Source organism: Sceloporus occidentalis, unplaced genomic scaffold, assembly GCF_023333645.1.
Source record: "Sceloporus occidentalis isolate IW3139 unplaced genomic scaffold, rSceOcc1.0.p SCAF_2, whole genome shotgun sequence".
NCBI classification, from domain to species: Eukaryota; Metazoa; Chordata; class Lepidosauria; order Squamata; family Phrynosomatidae; genus Sceloporus; species Sceloporus occidentalis.
Genome location: NW_028316982.1, coordinates 21,040,225 through 21,059,351, shown reverse-complemented (window position 1 = coordinate 21,059,351; position 19,127 = coordinate 21,040,225). Strand labels below are relative to the sequence as shown.

Genomic DNA, 19,127 nt, shown 5'->3' with positions numbered 1-19,127 from the left:
GGCACGTTTTATGCAGCTTTCAGCATATGCTGAAAGCCATGCTGGAAAAGCCCCTCGTGCACCCCAGAAGAAGTAATGGGGCACGCGCTCATGCTGCTGTGCCACTGTGCGTCATGGGTGCGAGCCCCATTACTTTTAATGGGGCTCCAGCACACGTGGATTTCCCCTTAATGGATCCCCGCATAAGGGGAGGGCCCACTGTACTACCACAACAGCAATTTACATAGCTACTTTTCATTTTGGTTCTAGCATTTCTGCTAATGGGCTAATGAACAAGACTTTTGGTGGATTTCAGTAATATTGTCTCACTACATTCACTTCAGCATATTGAACATTAAGAACTATTCTTTGAACTTTTTAAGATATATTTCTTAAGGAATCCTCTAGATTTGATTAATTGATGGTTCATAATGTCTTTCTGCCCCCCCCCCCCCCCAATATGTGTAATGTTCACCTTGTATCTGTGTGCTCTTGATCAGCAGTCTTCATGTATGAAGGGTTTTTGGTAATTTATAGTTGTGTAATATTTAACATGCATGGGATTTACTTTCTTTCTTACTGGGGTATACATAGTCTTATATCCATCTATTATGTTAAGCTTCATTAGAATTGCACCCTTACCATCTATATTCTTAGAATATAGGCCAATCCATGCCTCATTCTGATAGTGTCATAAGGGCTTCAGTTCTGGAATTTTGTTTTTCAAGACACTACTGTCCTTTAAAGATTTATTCCCTTCTCCAGCAATGTTGGCAGAGACTGACATTCCTCTTCTATTAAGTATATTTGTGCATGAGAAGTTTTCCTGACATGGCATTCCCGACTTGAAGGTGATAAACTCAGGCTTTGTTGAGCAGACCCCCCTATACATGTAACCAACATCCCACATAAATGGTACAGAGCAGCTCCTAGTTCTTAAATTCGCTGTTTGATCTCATACAACACACACACACACACACACACACACACACACTTGGTGCAAAACCTTGAATGGGAAGCACTGCCCAAACACTCAGAAGCTCATATGGCAGCCAAGCACTACAAGGGACTTAGTTATTTCAGCCCCAACCCCTCCCACTTTGGAGAAATGTAAACTTCCCTTGTGCTAGGTCAAACACATATTGCTGATACTGCTGAAGTTTAAATGGTTGAAACTTGATGATATATGGGACATTTCTGGTCAAAACACCAGATTTGTAGTTTGAATTGAACACTATTTTGACCTGCTAACTCTGCATATGTTAACATCAGCACATTTTACTTTGCTAATTACCAGGAGATCCAAGCTATGTTTTCAAAAGGATTTTGTGAACATGCCATCTCACTATATTGCTTTGGCAGTGTAGAAAACACAACAAAAGGCTTAAGTGTCATTGCTCTGCTTGTTTAAAAACTGTAAAAGGTGGGTTGATGAAATGTTATGAGTTAACTAACTTGGCTTAGGGATTGCAATATTACAACTGGAATGCAAACCTGCTTTTCTTGTATGTAATGGGCACAATCCAGAAGATTGTGTAATCAGACCCCAATCAAAACAGCTCATGTCTCCAGTTAAATCCAGTAAAGGAACTATATCTTGATTCTGAAATATTTTTTAGGGAAAGTGAGGTGGCAAAGTAAGACTTTTAAAAGTCTTTAGAAGTAAAAAAGCTAAAATTAATCCAATTATTTAACACACAGGTTGGCTCATACCTTTCTTCTGAATTGTTGTGATTGCTGTTTCCAATGAAATTCCGAATTTCTGTGAAGTATGAATCCTCTTTGTCATCTAGGATAGCACCTGTGCTTTCAAGTTCAGAGTGAGGTGAAGACGTAGCAGTACCTTTACAGAAAAGGAAAAAAAGAAAAGGAAAGAAAACAAAGCAAAAGAAAAGAAAGTTTTTCAGTCACATGTATACTTCAACCAATTAGTCAATCTATCTACTACAGGGATTTTGTCACATATTTACGAGTTGTGTCGCACTTTATTTTGTCACTCATTTATGGATTTAATTCTTCTCTAAGTTTCTTCTCAAAGGAAGTAACAAATAACTTTCACAATTTTCTTCAAACTGCAAGAGAACCTACAAAAACTGCACCATTTTCAAAGCCTATTTGCAATTTGGAACTTATTCTGTACAAAATTCACATATGTTGTTTTAAACAGAAAGAAACATTATCTGTGCAGAAAACAATATCTCTATGCAAATGTTGCTTCCAATACAGGAAATGCTACTTTCTATGTGATTACTTTCTATGTGGTTATTTCCTATTCCATATGAATAAATTTCCATGTACAGCATTTTCTGTGCAGGAAATAACATTTCTGCACAGAAATATTATTCTCTGTACACACAATACTGTTTTCTGCACAAAACAACCATGTGCAAATTTTGTGCAGAATAAATCCTGAACTATTGTGAATCCAGGATTCTTCTTGCCGAGGTTTCTCAACAGTTGGAAAATATGTTGGTGCTTTGGCGGACATATATCTATATCTATATTTCTGAATATTAGTTTTGAAAAAGATGACCATCTTCATCTGCCAAAGCAACAATATACAAGGATACAATCCAGTTAATCAGTGAAGTCAAATATCCATGTGTGCTGCAAGCTATCTTCATGCATAACAGTGAAAATGGTTGTGTTAAAACTGAAATATTTGGATAATAGTTCTTATAGATCAAAATCTAAGGATAGGATTTTGATTTGATTTCTGATATGCATTTAAGAGTTCAGTCATGTCCATGTAAAAATCTGTTTCAAACCATGGTATTCTTATCTATAATTCCCTACAATTGGAAGGAGACTGTACTAGGATGAGAGAATTCTACAGATTAATAATAGTCTCCTGGACTTGGCTGAATTCATAAATTTCATTTTATTATATAAAGGGAATATCGTTACATACCTGACATGTTGCCATTCTCATGTTTTTTGAGATGTCTGTCTAAATTGGTTTGCTGGCCAAAGCACCTGTCACATAAATGACATTTAAAGGGCTTCTCCTTATTATGGATGTTACGAACATGTCTCTGCAGGTTAGATGATATACTAAAAGATCGGTCGCAGTACTTGCATCTAAAAACAAATATAAAACATGTAGGCTATATAAGAAAAATATAGCTAGAACAAAAATGGTAACATTCATCGGTGTCATACAAGATATTTTGAGCCACAAATGTATCTTTTAAATAATTATAATATTTATGGGATTAAATAATGATGTGCAATGACTCTTTGGTAGAATCATTCATACTGTTATTATACTAGTTTTTTGTCTATTTATCTCTACCATGTAAGGTTTTGCTAATGCAATCCAATAATGTGTCTGAGTATCTAAGCACCATATGCAGGTAAAATAGTTGTGTCCAGCTGTGTTCATCTATCAGGCAGCAGTTTTATTGGTTACAGTGCAAATAGAATTTTGGTCCTGTGTGAGAGAGAGAACCATTTCATCAGCTGGTCCACCTGCCAAATGATGCCCATATCTGCCAATGTGCAGGAGACCATAGGAGATGGTCTGCTGCAGCAGAACCCTCACTTCAGTGTGAACATGGTTTGCTCCCATAACAGGGAGTAAGTCTGCCCCTCATCTGAGCTGTTGCTTAGTGAACCCCACTCCCTAGGTCACTTAAAAGAATGCCAAACATGCCATGTATGGAATGAAAAACTCTACCTGCTCCTGCCTTATGCCCAATATGCCCCCAAACAAAAGTCATGACTCAGAAAGGCATGCATTGTCCTCCTCAATCCCATCAATATATGGCTCAATCCTATCAATGCATGGCTAGCAAAGACAGACCAATCAAATAAACAGGGCTATAGAGAGGGAGCTTAGGTAGCCAGAAGAGAAGAGCATCCAGGTGCCTGACAGTACCAGGATCCATACTAGAGCAGTAAACTGAAGACCTTCTAGATGGTGTCTACATTGGCCCGAATATTCCGGGGGCAGCCCAAAGTATTCTGGACCCAGAGCTGCCCCAACATACTCTTTACCTTGCCCTTCATTCTGATGCTGGGTGGATGTTTACACGGGCGTTCCACTGTGACACCCACTGCAGCCACTACCACGGGTGAATCATTTGCTCTGTAGTCAGAATGAGGTGCCCAGCTTCAATCACATGGTTGGGCACCTTGTTCTGTCCTCAGAGTGAGCAACTCTTGCTAGTGGTGGCTGTGCCAGGTGACAAAGCAGTATGTATTGTAAACAGCCGCACAGTGTTGTAATGGACAGTGCTGGATCGTCAAGGAAGATCCAGAGCAAATATTGTTTAAAAATGGATTTGTTATAAGGGGAGGTATACCCCAGTTCTGGTGCTGAACAAGCTGGACATTGTCTGGACTGTTTGCATCAGAACCAGGATTTGGGGTATGTGTCATTCAGACTCCCTGCCGAAAAGGTTGGGGTGGGGGAGAATGTTTTATTTGGCACATGCAGACAGGACTTAATTTGATATCTATCACTTAGGCCCTGCTCCTGGCTTCAGCTAATGTTTCTTATAGCTAATCTGGGGAAGGGCTCTCCCAACACCTCTAATGCTTGGCAGATACCAAGGAACAGAACTGTCACCAGACACTGCCCACAAACCTGCACACAATGGGTCCACCATTTGGAAAGTACAAAAAGGAAATCCTTTTAGGTGGGGTTTAGAGCCACTATACAGTTCTGGAAGAGATCTTAAGATGTGCAGATGAAAAAAGGGGAAAGTACAGGAACATTTTATGAACATATAGGAATCCAAAAATGTTTCTCAAAAACATTTCCATTATTTTTGTACACTTCATTTTTATTTTATCCTTCAGCTGCACAAAGACTTCAGTGCCTTGAGTGGTCCCCTTTGGTCCCTCTTTAGAAAGGCCTCATTATAAATGTATTGATTTATTAACAATGTAAATTTTGTTTCTAGTCTCTGGTGTATGGAAAGATTCTATATTATTAAAGAAACTGAACCAATTGCTGCATGGATAATGGTAGGTACAAGTTCTCAGAAAGCTATTTTAGATATCGTAATGACCAGGAAGAACAGAGTTCACAACTGATACTTCCTTTTCATTTTCCATCTCGTCAAAAACTGAATATATGCTTTTCTCTTTATGAGAGCTTGACATATCTCAGACTTGACAGCAGGGAGACATATGTGGAAAACTGATTCTGAACATGGAAAAATTAAGGGACCACCAAAGACGTCAACTTACCCCACCAGCAACACCCTACCCTATATCATACGCTTTGGCATATACAATGGGATCTTTAGCTATATGGACAAATTCACTATTTCAAAGTGAACAACACATAACATAGGATAGTCCATACCTAGATGTTAAAAAGTATTGTGCCAAAGCTGATATAGTGTAAAAAGCAAGCAGCTGAAGCCTATTGTTTCATGCTGTTGCCTGTGCAGTATAATTAAGCATTTTGAGAAGAAGGAAAACATGAAACAAATTGCTTCTAAGGCTTAAATAAGGTAGAAAGGCCACTTTCCTCCCTCTTCAAAATTACATTGTGTGATAAAATCTTTTCTTGAGGAATTAGCTTGCTCAATTGCTAATCCTGGAGGAAATTCAGTTATCTTCGCAAACACAGAAATAAACAATCCACATCTTTAATATGGTGCCAACACAAGTAGTTTAGTCTATCACTCTGGTACCAGAGGCATCAATTTTCATACTCTGTAGTAATTTGAAGTCCCTGAAGCCTTTAGAGCATTGCCCTCTAAGCCATTACTAAGACATCCTATAACTATTCCAAATTCTCTGGCTGGCAGCTGGCCAACTGTCTTCACCACCATCACCCTCCCACCCACCCAAACTATTTCTCGCAGACTTCAAAACATGTCTGTTACATTGTGTGCTAAGTCAATTATTCAGGGAAGAAATTATGCATGACACTGCTAATTGTTTCTGGCTGTTATGCAGTGGAAGAGCATAACATGTTTCAAGATACCTCTTAAAACAGGAATTAAATTACATGCAAGCTCACTTCCCAAATAAATTCAACACTGAAAGAGGGGAAAAAATCTGTCCCAAACAATGAGCTTTTCTACTCTTCTCAAGCCGTAAAATTTGTGCTTGTTTTGTTAGAACATGAGCTGAGTACCTTCCTATTGATTTCATTAAGTGAAAGTTCCATTTTGTACAATTAAAATTCTTTTCTCATTTCAGTATATAAATTGATCCCATGGGCCATAACCTTAAGGGCTCTCTCAGTTAAGTCCCATAGAGATCAGTGGAACGGACCAGTAGAGAAGTGGGTTAAAAGCACCAAGGAATGAGATTAGAACTAGCTAGGCATGCTTGAGAAGAGAATAATAGGACAGAAAATCCTTGCAGTTACTGAACACACCTTATAAAGGAATAATGGAAATAAACAAAATACAGCACGTATGCAGTCAGAAATAGGTACTAAAACCAGATTTGATACACACAATCCAAATTATTATTTGTTTTTTTGGAATCCCATTTTCAAATAAAGTGAAAAATCTCACTTTTATTACTAAATATATTTTTTTATCAGACCTTGGTTAAAATTTAGTAGACATATCAAAGCACTATTAAATTACTTCTGTTCAGCCATCCCAGAATTAAGCTGCTCCTCCTGCCATAACAATGGAATTTGGAATTGACTGACATCTATATTCTAGAATAGATTGGAAGGGGGAAGTGAGCCACTTCCTTTCCTGTTCACAGAAATCCATTCTCTTAAGCTGCTGTCTCCGTTTGAAAGAATACACAGGCACATGTGCACCCTCTATACCTGCTCCAGTCTTAATAATTATAATAAATCCAGTTGATGCTATATACCTAGAAAAAAACTGCAGGTGAAATACAAAGAAACATTCAATATCATGTCTAGTCTGGCCACATGTCCCCATCCAGCTCCATCCTTCAGACAAGCTGTTCGTTGGCAACTCTAAATCAGAGACATCAACCCATGTTTTAAAATACCATGAATACTTAGTCTATGGAATTTTGCTGATTTCACTTGCAGTATTTGGGAGAGTATGGAGCAAAATAGATGGCTTCAAACTGCACCTTTTTGGGCTAGCAAAAAGCCAGCTTTTCAGCCTCACTGTGGCCAGAAGCCAGCTTTAAGGTGCAATGGCAGTGTGTGGCATATAAATGCCATGCTGTTGGAACGCCTGGAAGCCACCCCTGTGTTGGCTTGGAAGCATGCAGCATGTAAACACAGTGCTCCCATTTCACCCAGAAGGCAGCATAAAAGGGCCATAAGTCTTGTTAGTGTCCACAGGGATGCTGAAGTTTCTTTACATATTTATTACAAAGTATTACAAGTTGTGCTTTATGTAGTCCATTCGAAAACCCAGAGCTTGGAAAAGTTAGTTTTTTGGATCATAGCTCCCAGAATCCCCCAATTAACAACTATGGTGACTGAGGGATTTTAGGAACTATAATACAATCAGTAATATTAGTTCTACCAGGATTTTATTTTATTTTTATTAGTTACAGGTAAATCTATTTGTTAGTGAAAGGCTGATATAATAATCCTGAGAGTACTACCCCCAAAATAGATCCCTCTTGTACCTGTAAGGCTGTTCTCCAGTGTGCGTCCTCAGATGACGAGTAAGATTTGCAGATCTTGGAAAAATCTTGCCACAGTATCTGTCATTAGAAGGTGGTTTACAAGGATGGCTTTAATGTTTTGCATTAAGTTACATAAAGAACTCATATGCATCGCTTTAACTTCAACCCAGTCTTGAATGGAACTATTTTTTTGGTATTTAAATCTTTCTGAAAACAACCTATTCAATGGCATATATTGAATGAAATATATTGAATGAAAACCTTATGGAATAAGATAGTGATGTTTTGATTTGCCATTCCACCCATAAGCCATGTATGGGAGCAGACTTTCATTTTAATGTTTACCCAGACTTACTATATTTATTCACTTTGTCACTTCTCCAGCTGAATCTTTCTGGAGGGGGAAAATCTTTTAACAAAAGCTTAGAATCTTGACTTGATGGAAACAGGTTTTAAATTGTTTAGCTTATTCACAGTGTCAGCAAATGTGGCATCGTTCCTCCCACTGAAGATCAGACTAGACACAATTCAAGAGACCTAATCCATCAAGGTATGCTTCTATAATGGTGGGCTTTGGAAGTAGCTGACATGTTTTCAGAAAGATCAGATAAATTGATATGCCAGTTATCAAACTCAAACACTGGCATTCTGAAAACGAGATACAGATATAAATAGCAATTTGAAATAACAAAGAAAGCAAATCGAAAATAGCAAAGGCAGGTTATTCTTCCAAATCTAGGCCAATTCCCATAAAATATGCATCCAGAATAGAAACCCTTAATGCATTTTTAGATAATTATTCCTCTGTTTAAATATTAGTTTTTTAACAGATAAACCATTATTTCATTTGGTCAAATTCACATTTTTTAATATTTCTTATGAATATGAAATATACATTTCTTATGAAGATAAGGTGTTTATTGTATTGGGGGAAACTGAGAATTAGCAAATTCCGTGTGTAGCAAATGCTGTATGTACCATATGATCTGGACAGAGCAGAGTTACTTTGTGGTGACTTGGCCTTGCTAAAGAATGCTACAGTGCTGCCCTCAGCATGTGGCATGGAGACAGCCTGACCAGATAATATTTTTTTTAAAATCCTTGCTGCATCATTCAGACAGAAACTTCAGCCTTTGCCTATTCTTCAGATGTTCCCACAGAGGCACATTTAAAAGAAATATGGGAGATTTTCATCTTCTTTTATATCTTAACCATCAGCCTCCAGCTTGAAGTTTATTTCTTATCCTTAGGTAAACAAACAACCATATATTAGCATTTTCCTTGTGTGTTACAGCCTAGGAGACAATGCTGTTGCACTGGGGGACCTACAAATGTTTCACACCTTTTATTTGTGGTAATGGATATTCTTCTATGGCTAAACTGTGCAGATAACTTCAATTTGTTTGATTTTTTACTCTAAAGCAAAAATGTGGAGACTTTGGATAAAGTACACTTCGCAGACATTTTCTCTGTCTTCAATTCCCCCCCTGCATTTTTCTCTCTCTAAAATAATTGGAGGGTGGGAAGAACAACTCCATCAACACCAATTTAAGATACCGTTTGTGAGGTTTACCTCTCAAACAATGACAAAATTACTACTTGCAATAAAAAAAAATGTTTGCCATTTGTTGTTTTGTGTGCTTTCCAGTCATTTGTCATTTGTGGCACTCCTAAGGATCATGGGGTTTTCTTAATTTCTTTAAATCATTTGCTTATTTATTTACATAATTATATCTTCTCAGAAGATCCCAGAGTGGCATAGACAAAAAATCAATTTAAATACGTTTAAGCAATTAAAAAAAAAAACCAGTAAAGGATCATTTAAATGGTCTAAAGCTGTGTTAATGTAACCAATTTAGAAGAGCTGGAGATGAAATATGGCTCTCTAAATGTTGCTAGATCATAACTCCCAACAGTCCTCACTATTGGCTATGTTGGCTGACCTTCATGGGATCTGCAATCCACTAGTATCTGACACTTTGCTCGCCACAGTTTAAAACAAGTTGAAACACTTGAAAACAATCTGTGCATGTACAGATGTGAACGAAGTAAAAAACTGAAAAGCACGTATTCCCAGAGGAAGAATGAAAGACAAAGTTCCACATACTGGTCAAAAACTCTTTATTTCTTTAAAAGCTTTTAAAGAAATAAACATTTTTTACCCTCGTATACTGTAACTCATAGGACTTTGTCCCCTATCATTTTTCTATGTACAGATTTGGGAAGAATCATTAGAACCCAAAGGCTTTAATAAAGAGCCATGTTTTGAAATTTAGAAAAACAGCCATGTTAGTCTGTTCAATATACAAGGAAGAAATGGGTCTCATTTCACCTATATATTTAACCATTTCATTTTGGCTCCTTGTTCTCCTTCTGGAAGCAACTGAAAGTGTTCTTGTATCACCAGGTTTTTCGAAATTGTGAGGGGTAAAATTTAATGATGTGCTTCACAGTTTTATGGCTTGTGTAATTGTTTAAGAAATTCTAATGTTTTCATGTTTAATTTTTTAAATTTGCAAATTGTTTAATTGATTTTAATGAACTTTTTATTTATATTTTTTATCATTTTTTAAATGTTAATGATGGAGTTGTAGTGGCTGAGTGTGTAATGTGGTGTTCTCTCTTTTTCAAATCTTTAAATGAAATCATATTGTAAATATGTTTAAATTTTTAAATTTGTTTTTAACCATATTTTAATAACACTATTTTAATTCTATTTTAATTTTATAATCAATGTTTTAGCTATTATTGTTTTTACAACTATTGAAATCTGCCTTGAATCCCATTTTGGGAGAAAAGCAGGATATAACTGCAATAAATAAATAAAATAAAGTTTCTATATAGTTTTTAAATCTGTATAGTTTTTTTAAAATGTTTGCCACCTTGAGTCCTTGTTGTTAACCAACTTGGGAGAAAAATGGGATGCAACTGAATAAAATAAGGAGCAGCAAGAGGAGGAGGAGGAGGAATATTCATTTGGAATAAGAGGGACAATTCTCCTCTTTCTGCTACCATAGCTGTAACTCTGGATAGGTTCCTTTTTTTTTACACAGTCGTTCCTCTTCCTCAAAAGAAGATTAATAAAAAAATAAAAATGACCAGAACAGATTATAAGCTGTTTATGGTCTAGTTAATTTTGTACTTAAGGTAAATATACTTATATCTGAAAAGGACTCCACTATGGCGGAGTATTTCTAAGTGAACTATATTCTGTACTATTCCTTTTAGTTTTCAAAAGCCTGCATGTGTGTCCATGTGCTATGTATAAAATTATTTATCCTTCCATTTAAAAAAAAATTGAAAAATAAGGCTGAAAACTATCCTAGATGTGGGTAGATAGGAATTGTGCGATTTGTCAAAAGTGTTACCCAAATATTCACTATTTAAATTCTGACAAATTTTCATATTTAAATTTGGGCCATAATGATGTGTGAAATTCACCAAATACAGAGGTCAACAAAAAGGCTCCTTTTGAGTTGAACAAATAGCAATCCACTTAGGACCTGAAAAACCACAGATGTCTCTGTGCTTCATCCAACTCTGAGACAAGACTTCCATTGATTTCTTTAAGAAGATGTTGATTTCAGCCAAATACCTGCAGTGACGACTTCATTTTTTAAAAAATAAAGCATACATACACACATACATCTCCTAATCACTCACAGATCCTGAGAAATTTCCCTTCTGGCATTATCAAAGGAAAGACCCAGGGAAAACAGTCTTGTTGTTCATGATCAGAAAAAAAAAATATGAGTGGGGGAAAACATGCATTAATATAAAGGTGATGAGGAAATTTTGGAACAAGCCTGTGTATGTAATGTTTTGGCCTCATTTATCAAACTCTCCGTAATGTAGAACAAATTTCTCCTGTAATTTTGAGCAAACACAAAATCAAACACTATGCCCATGTCTTGCTGAATACAGAGCCTTTTAAAATGTGAGTGACCCACCATAATCCCTATTAATCATTAAAAACTCAAGTAATTTTTAAAGTAAATAACAGTGGCTTGCAAAAGAATAGAGATGTTAAGAGAGCCTGATGCAAGTGATTAGCTTGGGGAATTTACCTGCAAGTATAGCGTTCCTTGCCCTTTCGCAGAAGGTTCTCCGGCAGAGTGCTGGGAGGGGCTCTGAAATTGAACATGGAAGGGACGGATTGTATGAGGTCACTGGCGTCTGGTTTCAGGGCACTAAAGCTCTCAAGCTTTTCAGCCATGTTTTCTATAGCTGACATCTGTAAGAAGGCAGGGAAAAACATGTTCCATTGGAGATATTCTTATGCTAGAGCAGCTGAAGGTCAGTAAAGAGGCACCACTTTAGAAAGTGTATCATCTCTAATGTGAAGTTGAAGGCTTTCATGGCCGGCATCCATAGTTTTTTGTGGGTTTTTTGGGCTATGTGGTCATGTTCTAGAGGATTTTCTTCCTGATGTTTCGCCAGCATCTGTGGCTGGCATCATGCCAGCCACAGATGCTGGCAAAACATCAGGAAGAAATTCCTCTAGAACATGACCACATAGCCCAAAAAACCCACAAAAAACTATGTATCATATCTAGTTGGAAACATTGAACAGTTTTAGCTGGAAAAGGGTAGACCATAAAATAATTTCTACCAGTGCAATAACCACAACTAATCTTTAGACCTTTTCCAGGCTGTGGTTTATTCTAATACAGAGAATATTAACAGCATATATTGAATCAAAGATAATTTAATTGTCATGATATCACCAAAGAAAGCTAGGAAATGCAGTTGTGTTAGCTATTTCCAAACCATATACACAGACTGCACTGTTAGCCAAAGGCCATAATTTTAACAAAATTAATTTGTTTACAAAACACAATGACTTATTACAACTATACAATAGAAAACACAGATAAAAATATCAGCTGGTATCCTGTGCACTATTGCGATGACCAGAAATGCTCCTTGAAACCCACCTTAGACAGCAGACAGCCACACCCATCAAGGAGTTCTGGGGTGCTTGCAAGTGGGTAATGAAAGATGACATATGCAGCCACCTTCGGCCAGTGAGAATTACTACGATGAGCAATTGTGACAGAACCCAACAGATCATTCTGGCTCATTAGCAGGAGGGGGCTGAATAGATCATTCTTTAGTGTCCCACCCTTCAGGACCCACAATGCCCAGTACTTCAAAACCTCTTGGCTGGTATGGCTGCCTGGCTTATATGATGTGTTTTGTAGAGGTCAAATTAGGAAGCATATCATAGTCTCATAGAATACTACTACTACTACTACTACTAATAATAATAATAATGTTTATTAATATTTCCTGCCTCTGCCAAGGATCTAGATGGGATTACATCAGTAAAAATGATACAATAATACAAAATACAATCAATAAAACACTAATAATGAATTAACCAACATTCCTATTAGTTATCTAAAATAACAATTCATCAATAGCCAACAATCATAGTCAGGAGTGAAGCAATCGTCATAACCTTTTATATGGAGTCCGGTGGATAAGCCCGCCGGAAGAGATCCGTTTTGAGTGCCTTCTTAAAGGCCTCTAAGGTAGTGATAAGATAGATCTCTTCCGGTAGGCTATTCCATAATTTTGGAACAACAGCAGTAAACTCCCTGTGGGAAGTTGTCATTAACCTAGTGTTATGATGTTCCAATAAATACTTCCCAGATGTTCTAAGTGTGCGGGGCAGATTGTGTAGGGAGAGGCGTTCCTGCAAGTAACTCGGGCTTGAGCCATGTAGGGCTTTAAAGGTATTAACAAACACCTTATACTGCGCCCGGAAGCTAATTGGCAGCCAGTGAAGAGAGTTCAACACTGGTGTTATATGGTCAAACCTAGATGTACTGGTGACCAATCTTGCTGCTGCATTTTGAACCAATTGAAGCTTCCGAACTTGGTATAAGGGTAACCACAAGTAGAATGTATTACAGAAACTTAATGAGAGATTACCAGTACATGTACCACTGCTTCATAAAAGATTATCATACCTGGCTGAATCGCTGATAAAACATCCCTGAAATATACCTCAATTGTGGAGGAAGTACGTGTGTCTGAAACCTGGTGCACTTCCTCAATCATCATGCAATCATCGCTCGAAGTTTGCGTTCATAGAAAATCTGCTCCCCTTGAGATTATTCAGGGACACTAGAGGGAGCAATGATTGCATGATGATTGAGGAAGCCCACCAGGTGTTCAGACACACTTGCTTCCTCCACAATTGAGAGACATTTCAGGGATATTTTATCAGTGATTCAGCCAGATATGAAAATCTTCATAGCTGTGTACCCCATGAAGAATTTCAGCCACTAATTATAAATATTTAACCAGCATTAGGTCAATTTACATAGCAGTAACAAAAATAGTAGCTTATACCTTATTATCCCTTTCCCTCTCCTTCACACTTTCAGTTTGCTTAAGCATTTTGCAGTCTATCGTATGGAGGCTGTCACTGAATTTCTACTTGCTCATATAATTACAATTTCCTAAGAAGAAGAGTTGCCACTACATATAAAGATGTTGGCCCTCCATCCTATTATCTAGATGTCACTTTGCCCAGTGAAAATCAGTTCTGATGATCTCACTTAACTAAATCCAAGGTACTTTTTTCCTAGCTGTTAATATCTGGTAAGATTTGCATATCACAAGAACAGAAGCTTTTCTTCTTCCTTACTTCTTTCCTTAAATAAGTGTAAGGAACACTAATGGACATTGGGGAGTCTTCGTTCCTTTTACAACAGTTTTCTCACAAAGAAGCACTGTCCTCTGAAGTTAATGGGAAGTCCATTCATGGAGGAGCTCTGTATGCTCAGCAAGATACACATGGGATTTTAGTTCAAGAGTTACGCAAGGCAAATGAGATAAAGCTCACTGACTATACTGCCTGCCCCTTTCCAACCCAATAGAACAAGACTATTATATGCTGTATGTCAACCATATTTAGTTGCACCAAAGTGCTAAAGATAAGACCAACATTAAATTTTAAATTTTAATAATGTAATGTTTTTAATTGTTTGTACTGTTTAATTGTAATGGTGAGGAAGGTGGGGTATAAATAAACATAACAACAACAACAACACAGACATCTGTATTATTCATCTGATGATGTCTATGATTGTGTGCTGTATACCAGAGGAATAATTCTAATGTAATGGTTTCCAATATCAGTTTATTATTTCAGATGCCAATCATTCATTTATTCAATCATCTATTCATTACATTTATATGCCACCTTTCTCCTGATGTAAGACCCAAAGTGATTCACAGATGTAAAACAAGATGAGGTAACATCAAAGAATGAAAATCGAAACAGTTGAAACTTATCACATTCAAAAACATAAAATGGTTAAAAATAGAACACCCATCCCATAAAAAGGCTTTGAACTACCAGTTACTCATTAAAAGCCTGTTTAAACCAAAAGATCTTTGCCTGTGATGAAAAGAGGTCTAGGGAAGGGACCAGCCTAGCCTCTTGTGGAAGGGAATTCCACAGGGTGGGAGCACCACAGAATAGAATTTCTCCCATATTCTCAACAGATGAGCCTGAGATGGTGGAGGGGCTGAAAGAAAACCCTCCTCTGAGACCTTGGCAAATTTATATAGGGAGAGGTGGTCTTTCATATAGGCTGGACCCATGCTATTATATATGCAGTGATTTTGCTAGAATTCTATTGGTATCTAATGTGTGCAGAACTTCCCCTATGGAAATGGCTGCACATTTTCATCTGATTCAGAACAGCTCTATTTAGTTCAAGGTTGTTGAGCAGAGTTTGGAATGTGGTATCACTGTACATGTTTGCATGTGGTGCATGGATTCAGTTGTAGACGCACATACATGGTTGTGCATTTGACTGCATAACATCACAGTTCATTAATGTGGTGGTGGTGTATAACTGCCACATAACTCCATCCATGTCAAGCTACACTCCTTTTATTTTGATGTACAATCTTAGCCATTATGTGTACAAAAAAAAAACCCCTAATAAATAAACATACTTTTTGGAAATAACCTTTGCAACACTATACAAGAAATTTCTAGCTTTGTATGCCTTTAAAATGTTATACAACTTTAGAGTTTTCTCTGTAACTGGTAGATCACATCTAATGAAACCAGCTTATTCCTGAATGAAGCATCGTATGAATATCAGTCTTTTTGAAGCTATTTATATTGATAGAATGCCACTAAAATATGTTCTCAGGTAATCTCAGGTTATCATGTTGTGAACCGCTTTGATCTGAAGGAAAAGCGGTATACAAATAAAAATTATTATTATTATTATTATTATTATTATTATTATTATCATCACAAGCACACTTACTTAGCAACATGCTCCACTAAAATGGGGAGTGCAATTATTTTCCAATTCTGTTCTCAAAGGCAGCAAGGAATAATTTTAGCAATTTTTGCCTGCTGTAAAAATGTCATCAAAAACTGTGCAGTTTTCTAAGATTATCTGCAGTTCAATACTTATTATATGCAAAATTCATAATATTATTTTCTGGGCAAACAATGCTGTTTCCTGCTTAGAAACCGTATAGTTCATAATTATTCTGTAAGTGCTGGGGGGTTTTGCACAGAAAACAGGAAAAAATGCTGCTCCCTATACAGAAAAGACTATTCTCTGCGTGAAACCTCCATGAATGAACTTTGCAAAATTAAATCTTGAACTTCAGAGATTCACATCAGTCAAGATTTCTCCATATCAGATTTCCCAACATTCAAGAAACATGTTTTCAACCAACTTTAAAAAATATTTTCAATATCATTTCCATCCCTTTACTCAACACAGCTTGTTTCTAACCAGTTATGTACAGAATTGCACTTACATATCCCTTAAAAGAAGATGGCTGTGGTCATTAAAGATTTATGAATGGGTACAAAGAAGGAGAAATCAAGTGATAGCAACAAAATATGCACAAATGAGAAATGTAGGGTTCTTCAATGCAAGTCTATGCCTGAAGGCTTTGATTGATAAATGGGAAATACTTATAAATAAATATTCTGTTGAATTAACTAGCTTCTCTGCATCTTCAAAACTCATAGTCTTAGAGCATCCTTCCTCAATTTCTTTCAGGAAAACACTGATTTGACAGAGAGTTTTAAAACACTTATCTGGAAAGTGGTATACAGAATCATACTCTAGCTCTAAAGGACTGTCGAACTGCCCTAGGATAAGCCTGCAGCCCAGTCCTAAATACGGCTAATTTCTCAGGACAGAAAATGTGGCTTAACAGATTTATGCATGGGCATTTGTGACTTAATTTGCTTCTTGATTACACTGTATTTAGACAAAAAAATTACTTCATCAAGCTCAACATTACTTATTATTCATACCAAAAGATATAGAATAAGACTGCTTTGGCTTATACTTTTTTCATACTAAGGTCCAAGATAAATATCATAGTGAGGGTTTTGCCTGCTTTTTCTAGGCCAAAATAAATGTCTGTTGGTTTCCTTGAAATGACTATTCATGTTCTGCTTAGCCCTGATATTTTTCTCGCCTTTCGCCCGTAGCCTGCCCTCTCATTTCATGCTCAGACTGCTAATGCTCACTACAAATTGCAATGTACAGGGTACTACTGCCAATTTGCCAAATGTCTTTCATCAAACATTGCAAGGGGGGAGGATCTCAGAGGGAAGTCAAGATGCATTTACTTGTCAAGAGACAAATGGGAAAGCAGAAGAAAGCAGTAAGGGCTGGAAGCTTTAGGGTTTGATTCATAATCACTCAGCTGCTAAAACATTCTCTACAGATGCAAGTGGATAGAGCATTTGTCAATATGAAGGGTTTTGACGGGTACTGATCGTAGGGCCAAGATATGTAATGATGCTGGTTTGGGATAGAAGGTAATTCCATCCTAGCAGAGGAATGTCATTATCGGCTCACAGAGTTCAGCACTATCATAACATTTATTGTTCACTCCTGCCTATTTTTACTCTTCCCAGAATCAATCTTCAATTGTATTTCACATTGAATTTAATCCTTCCTAATTGTTCCTGAGAGAAATAATTTTACTATCACCAGAGATCAAAACCTAAAGTCAATGGGCTGATTAATAGTGACATGTGGGTTTGGGTAGCCCTTATTTTTGGCTAAGGAAAGAAGATATGCACCCAGGAAGATAAGATGTGGCTTATTTACATACAGAGAGAGAGAGAGAGAGAGAGTTCCATACTAAGGGCTTTAATATCCATGTTTGAATCAACATTCTTTCTTCCCACACATTCTAACAGTAACAGATTAAGCATTGCTTCATTTTCTGTTCAAAATGATTTAGGCTGCCAACTAGCATAGTAACCTATGAAGCTTTAAGGCAACAGTAGGCAACTTTGTTCTGGCTGGTGTTTTCTGCAGTTTTCTGTCCAAAGACCCTTTAGCAGCAGGATGGTTTGCCAGAAAATATAAGAAAACAAAACTGGAAATTATTTCTGGTTTGCAAAGCAGGTATTTCTTGATGTTAAACACAATGCAGCCCCCCCCCCAACAATATATTTAAAATAGGAATTACATCTGGTGATTTCCAAGAGAGGGATTTTTCTGTCAGCAAAGTGGAAGCTGGGGCATGAAAACCACTGGGGGGGGGGGGGAGCTGCATGTTAACCCAGGACCACACATTGTCCACTACTACTTTAAGTCATTCCCAACAGTCACATTTTCTATTTATGTGTTTAAATACTTATGTGCTGTATTCTTTTCCATTCACATGACACCTCAATCAGTGTAAATGAAACACAAAAATATGCATTCCACAGTAGAACAGTCATCTAAAAACAGCAGAATTAATAAAAGATCACTAGAATCCTGTCTGGCACAGCATAGTGTAGTAGTTCCACATTTGGAACTATACTACAGTTAGCCATTAAACATCCCTGGACTTAATGCTCAGCTACTACAGCCTTCCCATGGACATTCTGTGGCTAGTGGAATCAGAGAACCATCTGGCTATGTCCCTGCAGCTGGTTGTGAAATTATTACATCGTCTTCTGAGGCCCTCTGGAGTTCTCAGCACAGCATCTTGGATTAGGCTACAGGGACATAATCAGATGCTTCTCCTACCCATACCTCCACAACAGAATAAGAGGAGATGTAGCAACTTAGTAGTAAGTGCAGGCGCAGCCCTTTGGTTGCTATAGATGGAATTCCAGTCTCCTCAATGACCAAAAAAAAAAATGGCATGCACAGGCATAAGTCAGCCCAGGTGTTCTGCGAAAGCCACATTTTCCATCTGATGATAGAAAATGAACAGCATGGGAGCCTGACACAGTCATCACAGAGAATATTCCATAATGTTGGCATCATGGTGGCGAAAGCCACCACCTCTTTGTTTGAATAATGTTCCTTTAAACTGTTGTAAAAATATTTTGATTGACAAGATGCATCAAATACTGTCAGACTGCCAGGAAATGCTGAGTCAGAGCACCTGGCATGATGCAAAAACTTGCTACATTGGTTGCATCATGCTAAGTAGCACCAAGTGATGACTCTTAGCCATCTCAGTATATAAGTGCACTGGGAGTCAGAGCACCTGTGGGTTGGATGGCTTGTGGATTGTTGAAGCTGCATTACAACAGACAGTAATGTTGATGGAAGTTGGTGAGGAGAGTTTGTAAATAT

The 19,127-nt window shown here is 37.3% G+C and overlaps 1 protein-coding gene across 13 annotated transcripts in view; it reads right to left on the bottom strand.

The window, feature by feature from the left end:
- MECOM (MDS1 and EVI1 complex locus) overlaps positions 1–19,127 on the bottom strand; it is a 109,179-nt gene that overhangs the window by 8,798 nt on the left and 81,254 nt on the right. For all 13 annotated transcript variants that reach the window (XM_089508893.1, XM_089508894.1, XM_089508895.1 and 10 more), the window contains 4 exons: positions 11,592–11,758; positions 7,525–7,602; positions 2,891–3,060; positions 1,693–1,822 (listed from right to left, as the gene is read on the bottom strand). In XM_089508893.1, the coding sequence (XP_089365019.1) occupies positions 1,693–1,822; positions 2,891–3,060; positions 7,525–7,602; positions 11,592–11,758 (545 nt within the window). The remainder of the gene's footprint in view (positions 1–1,692; positions 1,823–2,890; positions 3,061–7,524; positions 7,603–11,591; positions 11,759–19,127) is intronic.